Source organism: Silurus meridionalis, chromosome 26 (genome assembly GCF_014805685.1).
Source record: "Silurus meridionalis isolate SWU-2019-XX chromosome 26, ASM1480568v1, whole genome shotgun sequence".
Lineage (NCBI taxonomy): Eukaryota > Metazoa > Chordata > Actinopteri > Siluriformes > Siluridae > Silurus > Silurus meridionalis.
Window position 1 is genome coordinate 697,124 of NC_060909.1, and position 13,474 is coordinate 710,597.

The 13,474-nt window shown below is 37.6% G+C and overlaps 1 protein-coding gene across 1 annotated transcript; it reads left to right on the forward strand.

Annotated features, from left to right (window-relative positions):
* Window positions 1–3,959: 3,959 nt before the first annotated feature.
* On the forward strand, window positions 3,960–9,494 carry LOC124379846 (hatching enzyme 1.2-like). The gene is made up of 9 exons (XM_046840429.1): window positions 3,960–4,083; window positions 7,603–7,692; window positions 7,819–7,849; window positions 7,947–8,012; window positions 8,247–8,399; window positions 8,482–8,599; window positions 8,706–8,884; window positions 9,025–9,106; window positions 9,187–9,494. Exons 2-9 carry the CDS (start codon window positions 7,627–7,629, stop codon window positions 9,311–9,313), a joined length of 822 nt encoding a protein of 273 aa, XP_046696385.1. The 5' UTR covers window positions 3,960–4,083; window positions 7,603–7,626; the 3' UTR covers window positions 9,314–9,494.
* Window positions 9,495–13,474: the final 3,980 nt, after the last annotated feature.

Below are 13,474 nucleotides of genomic sequence, written 5' to 3' on the forward strand. Positions count from 1 at the left end.
CGAAAGTTGTGCCATGTCTGTTCTGCTCCAAGTTTTTCACTTGTATAGATTTGGCGCCCCCTAGTGACAGGTCAAAGTGATCTGTGATACATATTTGAATATATCTGTGATGATTTCATTTGAATGATGAGTCAAACTCATACATAGGGGGCGCTAATATATACTAGGTCTAAGTACAATAAAATACATTTTTGTCAAATAGACTTTTTTCTTAATCGCCTCAGTTTATGTGTAAAGACTCGAATGTGACTCTCAGCACACTGATCTATTAATAGAATGATATTAATGACTCAAACACTGATTGATTTGTATTACAAATATCATGAACACAAAACCTTCTTTTAAACTACTATTTTAAAAATGTGCACAAGTTAGGCAACGTGTGTTGTGGTGAATTTGAGTCTGGAGTTTCTTCATCAGTTTTTTTTCCAAGCCAGGGGCGATTCTAGGGGCCCCATGAGAAAAGTCATGTTCCACAACACAATTGGGATGACATGAAAAAAGCACTGGAGAGTCCCAGAAATGAATATAGAAAACATTAAACCTATTTTTTTCGTTCAGTATCTCAGTAATATGTAAACTGTAATGAGGGCTTTAGGTCTTGTATTGTGTTCAATGGCAGTTAATTTATTTGTGCACCTTTTTACCATCTGATATTCAGACCCCTGCGTAGATGCAACCATAACCTCCAAATCCAAGCAGCTCCCCCCAGGGTGAGAAGGCAGTAAGAAGTCTGGGGTTAATGTGGATGAGACAGAGGGAGTCAGTGATGAGAACATGACTGAGAACAGAGACATTCCTGATCATCATCATCTTTTCTCTGCTTGTGTTCTATATGGTGGATCTTTAGCCTGGATACATTCATGCAAATGCAAATTCATTTTAACAGTACAAATTTTATTAACGGCACTAATTTTATAAATTTTATTTAATTTTATTAAAATTAATGCAGCACCAGTGGCGGCTGGCCAATGGAGGGTGCTAGGGCGCCGCCCTCCCTGAACCACAGACGCAAAATTATAATCATAAAAATTATTTTAATGTATATTTGTATGATGTAATATATTAGAAAATCATCTGTGGAAAATATTTTTTCCACAATCACCATATGTCCTTTCTGTGTGCACCACTCAATTTCAGCTGAGGGGCAATCGAGAAATCGCCCAAAAGAGGCGGGTCTTTGTAGAATTTAGTCAAATGCCTATTCAGTATATAAATATATTCAAGATGTGACATAAAATTTAGCCAATCAGCGTCCTCAATTCTTATCTGCAATGGGCGATTTTTTTGTCGCCCCGAAACTGCTCAAATGAGGGCGTGGCCAGTAGTGGCGCGATTTTCAATTAATGTTATGTGACAATGGCGGAGGTCCCCTGGTGGTCTAGTGGTTAAGACGCAGCGCTCTCAGTGCCGGTCCCAAACCCGGATAAATTGGGGAGGGTTGCGTTAGGAAGAGCATCCAGCGTAAAAACATATGCCAAATCAAATGTGTGGAGGATCCGCTGTGGCGCCCCCTAACGGGAGAAGCCGAAATAAAGCTTTTATGTGACAATGGCTGACTCAGGTGTAATTAGTTCTACTCCAATGCCCGTTTGAGAAGAGAACTTTGGCAGAAAAACTGAACATGGTTCAGTTCCATGGTTGTACATGGTTATCCTCAGAGTCATAGAAGTATCCAGAATTTAACTGCGACTTGTAAATAAACTGTTCAGAGATGCTTTAATGTATAAACATGTGACCAGATGTTCTTAAACTGTGTCTGCATTTCAATAAATCACATTGCAGCGCTTGCTGAAATTGTTTGCTGTGCCAGTGTGCCACAGCCCCACTTAAGAACATTTTCACCAGCCGCCACTGTGCAGCACACATTTCTGTTTGAGCATTGTTATTACAAATATAAATAGATAAATATATATTAAAGAGGCGAAATTTAAACATTCAGCGCAACACACGTTTATTCACAAAGTCCTTTCTTAACCTAGATATAAAAAAGAAATAAACTCCAAAAACAATTTTTAATCAGTAAACATATGTTTTATTAATGGGCCAAATCTCAAATCAGCACCAAACACCAAAAAGTCTTTTTCTGATCGTACAGATAAAAGCAATACATCATGCGAATCTTTAAAGGGTCTAATTTCACTTGTTTACCCTCACAAACAACAAAATACTGTGCTTTATATATATATATATATATATATATATATATATATATATATATATATATATATATATATATATATAGAGCGTGGGTGGCGATAAGAAAATAACCGACTTGCCTGTGATTTTTTGGTGAGCGACGTTCATATCCCGAAATTTTGTTCGTAACCAGGGGCAAAAATTTTGATGAACTGCGATTCGTAACCTGAATTATACGTATGCCGGGGCGTTCGTAACCCGAGGTTCCACTGTATATTATATATATATATATATATATATATATATATATATATATATATATATATATATATATATATATATATATACAGTGGTCCCCGCCATCGACCGCTCGGACATCGACCTTTTCGCTTAGCGAACATTTTTTCGACCAAAATTTGCGCCCGCTGGACGACCAAATGCTCGCTTATCGACCTTTTTTACCCCGACCCACGTGGAGCATTTTTTATTTTTTTCGGTTATTGTTGGTATGTGAAGGTGTTTGCTGCATGTTTGTCTGTGTTTCCCTGTCACACGTATTCCTATGCATTTTTTTCCTACCGGACTCCACGCGCTCTCCACAGCACCCCGGATTACCTTTTTCCTCCCGTGCGTTTGCCCGTGGACCTCGTCCCTCCAGGGCGTACCACGGATATCTCTCTCTCATTTGTCGGGATTCTATGGACTGCCGTGTGTGTGTGTGTGTGTGTGTGTGTGTGTGTGTGTGTTTGTGTTAAACTCTCCGTGTTTTTGTTAAACCAAAGCGAACTGTGCTCCGGCTTTGCCTCCGCTCATTACACAGCATAACAATTATATACAGTATTATTTATGTACCTGTATTAATACTGCTAAAAACAGGGCAAAAATTAATAAATGGGTATCGGTGAAGGTCGGGAACGGATTAATTAGTTTTCCATTATATTTTATGGGATAATTACATTATCCCATAAGGGATAAGCTGAGGGATAAGCTGGAGTACATGGGTAGTGGACCAACATCTGTCCACCTGGATATTGGACTACCTCACAGACCGACCTCAGTATGTGAGGACTCGTGACTGTGATTCTGACATGGTTGTCTCTCTGCATCGTCGGTCTGATCACAGATGATGATGACAGGCAGTACAGAGGACTTTCTGCTATTAGACTTTACAATCAGAACTACTCCCAGTGAACCAGTCACCAAAATACACACTTATTACGGTTTAACTGCAATAATAATAACAACATTTCTTAGTAATAAATGTACAATAACAATGATTTATTTTTTTGTATTTATTCACTTTAATGTAGTTACTTGTATTTTGTCTCTAATTTTATATATATTTAAATTTCTTTTTCTTTGCTGCTGTAACACAGAAATGTTCCCACTGTGGGATGAATACAGACTAAAAAGAGAGAGCAGGTGGCTTTTCATGTCTTCCCATTAATGTTGTGGCACATGACTTTTCTCATGGGCCCCCCATGACTGGTTCTTGGTCCCCCTCTGTACCACCCCATTAAAACAATCTTAGAATCCCCCTGGCAGAAAGGTTCGTCAATAGGTAAGGGTTCAGGTAGGGGTTACAAACGGTTTTCAGGTAGGAAGCTGACTTTTTACACTAATGTCTCTGAAAGCAAATCATAGCTGCAGAGATGCTGGACATCTATATTTGTTTGGTCTTTGTTCTGTTTAACTAAATTGTGTGTGTGTGTGTGTGTGTGTGTGTGTGTGTGTGTGTGTGTGTGTGTGTGTGTGTGTGTGTGTTATTTATTAATATTTTGTAAAGGGTGCTGTGGTGTTGGTGGGTTCGGTGGTGGTGATGCACTTGGGTGGACAGAGCACTTGGTGGATGTGGTCTGAGCATCTCCTCCTCCCAGCTTTTTTTTTACTGTGCATATGTATGTAAGAGCGCAAATTTCTTTTAGGTCATTTGCTTCCCACAGGGTGAGTTTCAGTCTTACGTTTGGTTATTTCTCTTTTATTTCCTTCTATTCCTGATATTTTCATGAACATATACTTTCCTAAATATTAAGTCATGACCAAGGTGTGCATGTAGCTGCATTTGCTCTTGTCATCTTGTCTGGGCAGAAGTAACATGCTGTTTTATTTTAGAGTTTTAGTATTTGTGTGTCAGTAATAAGGGACCTTGTTTGCATCTGCATTATTAATCCAGTTATTCAGGTTGCACAAGTCAGTGCACTCTTAGTGCTGGTCCCAAGCAGGATAAATGTGAAGAGTTGCATTAGGAAGTTGATCCAGCGTAAAACATGTGGCAAATCAAATTTGCGGATCACAAACCAGAATTTCATACCGGATCGGTTGTTTTGGAGACAAAGTATGAGTTGGTTTGGACATGTGTAGAGGAGGGACATGTGGTAAATCAGTAGAAAAATGCAGAGGATGGAGCTGCCAGGCAGGAGGAAAAGAGGAAAGCCAAGAAGGAGGTTTATGGATGTAGTTGCAGATTATCAATAATACCCTCTTTGCTACATTCTGTTGTAGTTTTGCATAATCTCTAGTTAACTAGTATATTAATAATTACTGACCCATACCGTGTGCCACACTATTATTGATGACTTTATTTTGTTAAACAGTTTCTGTAACTGTAATGTAATATAAGGAGTCTTAAGAATGTATTCATTACTGTATAGATGATACTTGGAAGGCAAATTTTGTCCTTACAAACCATTGTCTGTGTTTACAATCCTGATATTTAACATGCACTTCTTTATTTTCTGGGCTTTTCAGGGCCGGGCTTTTAGATTTATTTAGCTTTAAAACCAGGTCAACTTTAAAGCAAGAACTGTGTTCGGGTATGAAAATCTCACTTTAAGAACCTCAGAGACTGTAAGTTAAGAAAAAAAGCAGTTTATTGATGATTATATATGTTTATAAAGGCAATTGTATTAGGGGTAAGATCAGTCTGAGTGAAGGGGAAGAAGATTCAGGGCACAGATGTGTCACAGATGTGAGGCTGCATAAAGTGGTACAGGACGTGTGCAGACATCTGCAGCCAGCATGGTTAAACATCTAAGCTAAAGACACCTTTTTGACTTGTCTTTCAAAGCAACGTTCATGTGCAAGTTAAAAATGTCATCTTACGCCAGCTCCAATTAACGTTAATAATAGACTAAAACTTGTAGCATTATTTAGTGTAAGTTAAAGCTTAATTTTTTGCACTTATATTATTTAGTATAAGTATATTTGGCTTTATGGAGAACTCTGTATATGAAAGAGCTAAAAACATTCATGCTTTGGATAGTTTCTTTATTAATATAAGTAATAAGCATTATAATATATTTGAACAGCATTAGTGAAATCATATGTAAAATTAATATAAAAATGAGAGATAGGAAATAAATTTAAAGATATTTCTGGACAATTTGTGAACATGTTAAAATGGTGTGAACAAAACCATGTATGATGTGCAAAAACTGCAAAGTCAGAAAATGGTTATAAGAAAAGATGTGAAATTTGCAGGAAATATTTGCAAAAGGTGCAAAAATAAGAGATATTTGGTGGAGGAGGTGTGAAAGCTGCAGGACATGCAAAGATATTTAAACTAAACTATACAGAGGTGAGATGAACGAGGATTCAAAGAAAAGGGAAAAATTTGCCATAATGTGTGAATGTGAAAAGAAAGGAGGATGCAAGACCTCCTGAGATTAGTGAAGAATGCACATTGTTAAAGAGGAGTTATTGGAGAAAATCTGTAAGTGTATCAGGGTGTAGAGAAAAAGGGGAATTTTTTAACTCGACTTTGCACTTTTATGTGCCATTGCTGTTTAGTAGGTTTCTCCTGGAGAGCTCGTTGGGGTGAACTGATTGACTGCAATAAAGCCGATTTGCTCCTTCTCACGTCTTGACTGAAAACATTTCTTCGTTGGTGTATTATTTCATTATTTCATAATGAATATTTTGTTTTAATTGTATTTAATTGGTGAAAAGCTAGAAGAGATTTAAACCTCGAGCCACATAGCGAATGTATCTGCTCAGACATGGGGTCTGAGTTCCCATATTTCTTGTTAATTAAGTTTTGTTATTTTTGCTTTTTATAATTGACCATGATACTGTTCATTTAAATTGATTCACCTTAATAACCATTCACCTTAACTGTTAAATTCTGTAAAGTGCTTTGAGACAATGTCGGTTGTGAAAAGTGCTGTAGAAATAAACTTAGCTTGACTTGACTACTTTAGTTCCAATAATAAAAATATGACAGTGCAGCTAAGGTTGCATTTAAGGGTGACCTCACTTCTCATGGTTCTGGCCCTGCTCTCCCGCTGAGGCGGAGCGGCACGCTAGCTCATGGGGCTTTCAAATGGACCTCGCAGTGGTTTCGAGACAGGCTTGTCCCTTTCTCCGACCTCACCTACCCAGTCCAGCACTTGTTAGCAGGCTTCAGAAGCACACCCAACAATGCCCACCAAGCCCCTGCGTACTTCAGGCGTTCAGGCGTTTTGTTTAGCTGTCTTCTGTTCAACCACATTATTTAAGCCCTTTGTTTTTCTGTTGGTCTTTGTTGAAGTTTTAACTAATTAACTAACCCACATAACAAAATTCGTTTAGCCTCCTTCACTTGGCCCAAATACAGCAATAAATTACAGTACATGAATTACAGACCTGGTCCTGTCACAGCATAGTCATGTCTCAGCCAAATGTATGACTATAGCTGGCCCTATTCTGATCCCATGTAGGACTAAACAAGAGGCTCCTCATGTCAGCCTCAACAAAACCTTAATCTAGCTGCTTTATACACACCCTTAGCCCAGATGAAAAATGCCTGAACAACATTTTTCTGAAACAATTATTTGTTTTAACTTTAAACTAAAAATGTTAAATTTGAACAAACATGCCGTATGCCAGTGCCGACTGAATGCCAGCTGTGCGTCTTTAATCTACACCTAAACTGGGAGAGTGTGTCTGAGCCCCGAACACTGTCAGGAAGACTATTCCACAGTTTAGGAGCTAAATGTGAGAATGTTCTACCACCTTTAGTGGACTTTGCTATTCTACTACTAGAAGTCCAGAGTTTTGAGATCTCAGGGAGCATGATGGATTGTAGAAGACTGGAAGAGATACATGGAGATAAACCATTTAGTGTTTCGTAGGTAAGTAGCAGTAATTTGTAGTGGATTTTAAACTTAACAGGAAGCCAGTGTAGCGATGAGAAGATTGGGGTTATATGGTGATATTTTCTCCACCTTGTGAGAACTCTGACTGCTGCATTCTGAACTAACTGTAGCTTGTTTATGCAGAACAACTTAAGTATCTAAGGATCCTTGGCAATACTATAAACATGAAATGAATGTTTGTGAATTGAACTCTGCCTGATTTTGAAAATGTTTTGGGTTTAAAGTAACACTTTTTTCAAAAACCTGTTTTATGGATATATTTGTTTGTGAATTATAAGGGAAGTGATGACCACTAATGACAGTATTTAAACTCTTCTTCTGCTCTCAGTGCTGATACACTGAGACTTTCATCATGTACCTGATACACGGCATCGTCCTGCTCCTGCTCAGCGTCAGTGTTCAGAGTCGTTCCATTAGGGTGAGTTACAGACATGTTACGAATAAATACATTATGAGTAAATAAAAAATTATGTAAAACTCATAAGAACTATATAAATATGTACTTCATAAAAATGTCAGCTCACAGAAAATATATATTAAACAGGCAGTGGTTAATGGAACCTCTGACGAGATTGGTAAGAGTCACACTTTAAATGAATTGATATGTACAAATAAACATTTTTACATCTATACTCATATTACATTTTACTAATATTATTAATTCCATTTCAGATAACAGCATTGACAGCGATTATTACTCAGTTTCTGCCATAATTGAAAGAGCCAACAAGAATGCTGGTAAGAGAGAGAGAGAGAGAGAGAGAGAGAGAGAGAGAGAGAGAGAGAGAGAAAACACATTTATTTAAATAACAAATGACATAATAATGTACTGATGTACTAACAAACATTTTCACTAGATTGAGTGTCAATGGTTTTGAGACACATAATAAACATGAATAAACTGATACATGAATGAAACTGCATACACTAAGAATCTCAGTGTCAAACCCACAATTGTGTTTTACTGAACAGGAAAGCCAGACGGTAATTTCACTATTATAGAAGGTGATATAGCCGTGTTCACTGGACTCCAGAATGCAGATCCATGTACTTCTAAAAAGTGCAAGTGGCCCAGGAAAAAGAATAAGAAAGTTTATGTGCCTTATGTCATTTCCAGTCAGTACTGTGAGTATAATTCTATTTTGTATCTGTTTTTAATGTGTCTGAGATTCATTATTTACCTTTAACAAGCTTCTCTTTCTGACAGCACCCTCTGAAAGAAATGTTATCCAGCATGCACTGAACTCCTTCCAAAAGTCGACCTGCATCCGATTCAGACGTCGCACCAAAGAAGTAGATTACATTAATATCATCTCAGACAAAGGGTATGTCACTAATCCTGCTATTGATGACTATTTTGACAAACAGTTTCACCTCCAATTCAGTTCTCATGTAATGAAAGCAGTCTTGAGAATGTATTTTTGTGTACAGGTGCTACTCATCTATTGGACGCATTGGAGGAAAACAGGTTTTGTCACTACAGCGTAATGGCTGTGTTTACTACAAAATTGTCCAACATGAACTTCTTCACGCTCTGGGATTTGATCATGAGCAGAGCCGGAGTGACCGTGACAAACACGTCAAAATCCTTTTTGAAAATATTGAGTCTGGTGAGCAGAGCAGGAATTTTACATCTTATTAACAAACTTTATGTATTTTTATTATTGACCATAACAGTGATCATTTAAATGTAATTAATAAAACGTATTTATTTATATGTACTGTTATAATGTGATTCATATATTCACAGGTAAAGAGGGCAATTTTAAGAAAGTAGCTACCAACAATTTGAACACTCCATATGACTACAACTCTGTCATGCACTATGATAGGTAAAGTATTATTTTTTTTTTTATAAATTACATTAACACACAATTATATGGATAAACGCAAACATACTTGGTTTGTCTAGGTTTGCTTTCTCCAAGAATAAAAAGCCGACCATCCTCCCGATACCAGACAATAACGTTCCCATCGGACTTGCCACTAAGATGAGCTGCAATGATATTCTACGTGTTAAAAGGCTCTACTGTGGTTAAATGCAGCACTCTGAACATCATCAGTGTGTTTTAAATGCTTTCACAAACCACTTACAGAAAATGGAAAAGTTTAAATACATTTTCTTCTGAACTTTTGATTCTGTCTGAGTTCTGCTTTGCTCACTTTTCTCATTTATTTTTCACATGCAATTTCAAAAATAATAAAAAGAATGCAAACAAACATCAGTGTCTGAATTTATATTTTGATAGGTGCTTGGCTGCATCTTTGTAATTTCCAAATGATGTGAAGAAGGTGAAGATGGGTGCAGGTGCAGCTTTTAATGTCACCCACATAAACAAATCCAAATAAAAATACAGCATCAGGTTTAAAAACAGGCAAAGTTCAGGTAAATAGTAAACAGAATAATGCACAATTTCCTGTATACAGAACCCCAGAAGCAGAAAGAGTTAAGAAAACAACTTGTGGAATAATGGTTAAAGAGCTAGGAATTGCATGAACACTTTGGAGATTGTAGTCCAGGGCGGCCATGTTTGTAGGTTGCCGTGTTTGCTGTGAACTGAAGTTTTTGGATTGCCGTGACCTGACAGAAGCACACGATTGTCTAGAATGTCTTTGTGACATAGTGACTGTTTGCTACATGCAATTTAAAGACCCACACACACATGTCTGTGTAAGATAATTTTATTCATTGTCTCCTTCTTCACCTTTTTTAGTCACATGGAAGGTGCACATTCCAGTGTGACTGGTGTTTTAGTTTTGGTGTCTTTGTCTTTGTAAATAAGAAAAGGTGAAGGAAAAATTTGACAAATATTGTTCCCTTTCAAGAACCAAGCCAAAGAACTTCTGGAGGATGTGACACGTGCTGTGGTAAAGCTGGAGATAACTTGGCCAGCTGATGAGCATAAAGCAACCTCCACATCAACCCTTTTTCCCTGAGCTGCACACCAAGGTGTCCAGGTCCTGGGCACGGCCCACCCCTTTAGCCCCAAGACCGCGGCCTATTTCAACTTCGTGGGGCTCAAAGATCATGGTCCTCCTATTTTAACTAATTACACACATTATTCAGAGCATGGACAATGCAGCAACGTTCCCAAAGCGTTCCGACCCAGCGTCTCTTTCCCTCAGGTAACGCAGGTTACATACATAACCTAGAGATGTTGTTTTTATGAGTGTGTACAAATAAAAGTAGACCCATTTACAGAATTAAATGATCTATTGCTTTTATCTGTATGATCAAAAAAAAAGAGAATAATTTAAGTTTGTTTCGGCATCATGAGGAAAAAATGACAAACGCGTGTTGCGCTGAAGGTTTTAATTTTGCCTCTTTTTAATTTATTTTTTAAGTTTTTATAAAAATAGTCAAACAGAAATGCGAGCTGCATTAATCGCTCGTTAATAAAACCATCACTGTTAAAATAAATATGCATTTTCACAACCCTAATTAATATATAAATACAAAACGAATAAAAAAATGTTGTTACCTAGTGACGGAATCCCGACTGAAGATCCACCATGGAGAACACAAGCAGAGAAAAGATTATGATGATGATCAGGTGATCAGGAATGTCTCTGTTCTCAGTCATGTTCTCATCACTGACTCCCTCTGTCTCATCCACATTAACCCCAGACTTCTTACTGCTTTTGCTCTGCTCATTGTGAGCTTCAGAATCTAGTCTACGTCTGTGGTGTGAGAGAGACAGGAGATGATCCACCAGTGGATTAAAAAAGCAGCACAATGACAGGAAACATGTTAATGAGCTAAAAACGGAGCAATGTGAAGAAAGAATATTGATATTTCACTAAATAGATAAAAACAAAAGAAACAATCCTGTTTGGAAAATGTAAGAAGTAGAAAGTACAGATATTTGTGCAAAAATTTAAGTGAAAATAAAAAGTTAAATAGTGAAGTAAAAACTCATACCAGAAAAATCATCTTAAGTAAAGTAACAAAGTATTTGTACTTCGTAAATTTCCACCTCTGCTTTGCACCTATCAAGTTGGCCACACTACAGTCTTTCTCTTTCTCTTTAGACCTAAACATGTTCCAGCATGACGTAGTGTGGGGACGGGGGTGTGGTCTAGCATCATCTCTGGATTCTCATCTATGTTTTTCAAGTCTAGTTTATCTTTGACTGTCTCTTTGTGCTTGCAGGAACACACACAGCCCTTGAACTTAAACCTCATAAAGATAAAGCCACTTCATTGTTTTGTTGAAGTGTATATTTTTGGTAAGTGTATTGTTCATAAGTTCACTGAGAATGTGAACAAAATAAAGAACTTGCTCAGTTAACCTTCTGTTTGTCCCTCAGTCTTTTTACAAAATATCAAATGCGAGTGTTTTAGTGCAACAAAATTAACTTCAGTGCCAGAATCTGGAACACCCATGGAATAGAAGCCTGTCACCTCGAAAAAATCCTCAAACCGCTCATTCTGCACATAAAACATCAGCAGAGCTTTAAAAGCCGGTGAGGTCTGCTGCTTCCACGACTGTGCCGGCCACACACTGTTTGTTTTTGTTTATTTTTAGTATTTATTCACACATCTACTGTTTTCTTTATATAAGATGCCCATCATTAAATATGACCAGTGTTGGGCAACGTTACTTTTAAAAGTAATGCATTACAATATTGAGTTTCTCCCCAAAAAATAACTAATTACGTTACTTAGTTACTTTTTATGGAAAGTAACACGTTATATTACTTTTGTGTTACTTTTGCGTTACTTGTATCTCTTTCTCGCCTTACAGGTGTAACAGGTGTCATATAGATCATTGCCATTAAACACTTTCCAGTCGCTCTTCTGTACACTGCTTTTCAGTCTGCCTCGCCGTCAGGAATGTAACTATCGTTCGTGTTCATAAGGTTAAGGGTGTGGGCTGCACACCGGTGATGTGGAGGGAGAACATACCTTTCACTGTCATCTCATACAACATCGTGCAATTCTGTAAATATCACCTCGTCCTCGTCTACATCATTCTTCATCATCAGCTTCAAACATTCTGAACGCTTTTACAAAGTTCACGCTTTTATCAGTAAACGTGGCAGTTTATCTTCCCACAAAGAGCATCTCTGTCTCTCTCTCTCTCTCTCTCTCTCTCTCTGTCTCTCTCTCTCTCTTCGCTGTGATGGCATCATACATGTGTCTCCCACGGAAAACTTTTATTCTGAGCAGTCAGTAGATCTGCAGTGGTGGAAAGTCGGCAAAAGTTTTCTATATTTCTGTCTCCATTTCCATATATGCAACATCAAACACACACACACACACACACACACACACACACACACACACACATCTGTAGTGCTGTGCTTTGCATGCAGATGTTTTTTTGCAGTTGACAGGAGCTTTTCACCAACACATAATCTACACTTAACCATTATTAATTTCTCCTTTTCCTCCACTATTTCACTATAATAAGAACACTTCCATCACAGTGATGTAATGCTCTGCCTGTCATCTCCGCTTCTGACCAGCTTCTGTTCCCGCGGCTCGCACGTGTGAGCGCGCGATTCTACGTCACTACGTTCATTTTAATTCAGTATTGATTTTTTTTATGCAGAATAATTTAACTTAAAGTAACTCGCATTACTTTTTAAAAAAAGTAACTCAGATATTAATGTGTACATTTATAAAGTAACGCGCTACTTTACTCGTTACTCCAGAAAAGTCATATTATTACGTAACGCACGTTACTTGTAACGCGTTACCCCCAACACTGTGTATGACTGATCCACTTTTATACACTCAGACTCGGTTCTGTTTTTTTGGATTTCGATCTGTTTTTTTTTTAACTGTGTTTTTTCTGTCTGTTTCTCTACATTTTCTCCATTCTCTGTTTGCATCCTGCATTTGGTTCCTTCATCCCCTGACACGAGTGCTAACAAGAATCAAGCAGCACAGTCTGAAGCTCCAGTTCTCTTTTTCTTTGATATAAACAAACTAACCATTGTAAGTGCAGATGCTAGCAGCTATGGATTAGGAGGAGTTTTCTTTCAATCTTTCTTTCAAGATACGTACAAATCGAAAAGGAATGTCTCAGTGTGATGAAACATGTATCAGTATGTTATTCATCTGCCCACATACTTTTCACAGTATTTAGTGGAAATTACAGCATTATCACCTCAAAACACCAAAAACTAAAAAAGATGCAGCTCAGCACCTGGTATCAAAACATGAATTCAGACACTGATATTTTATATGCA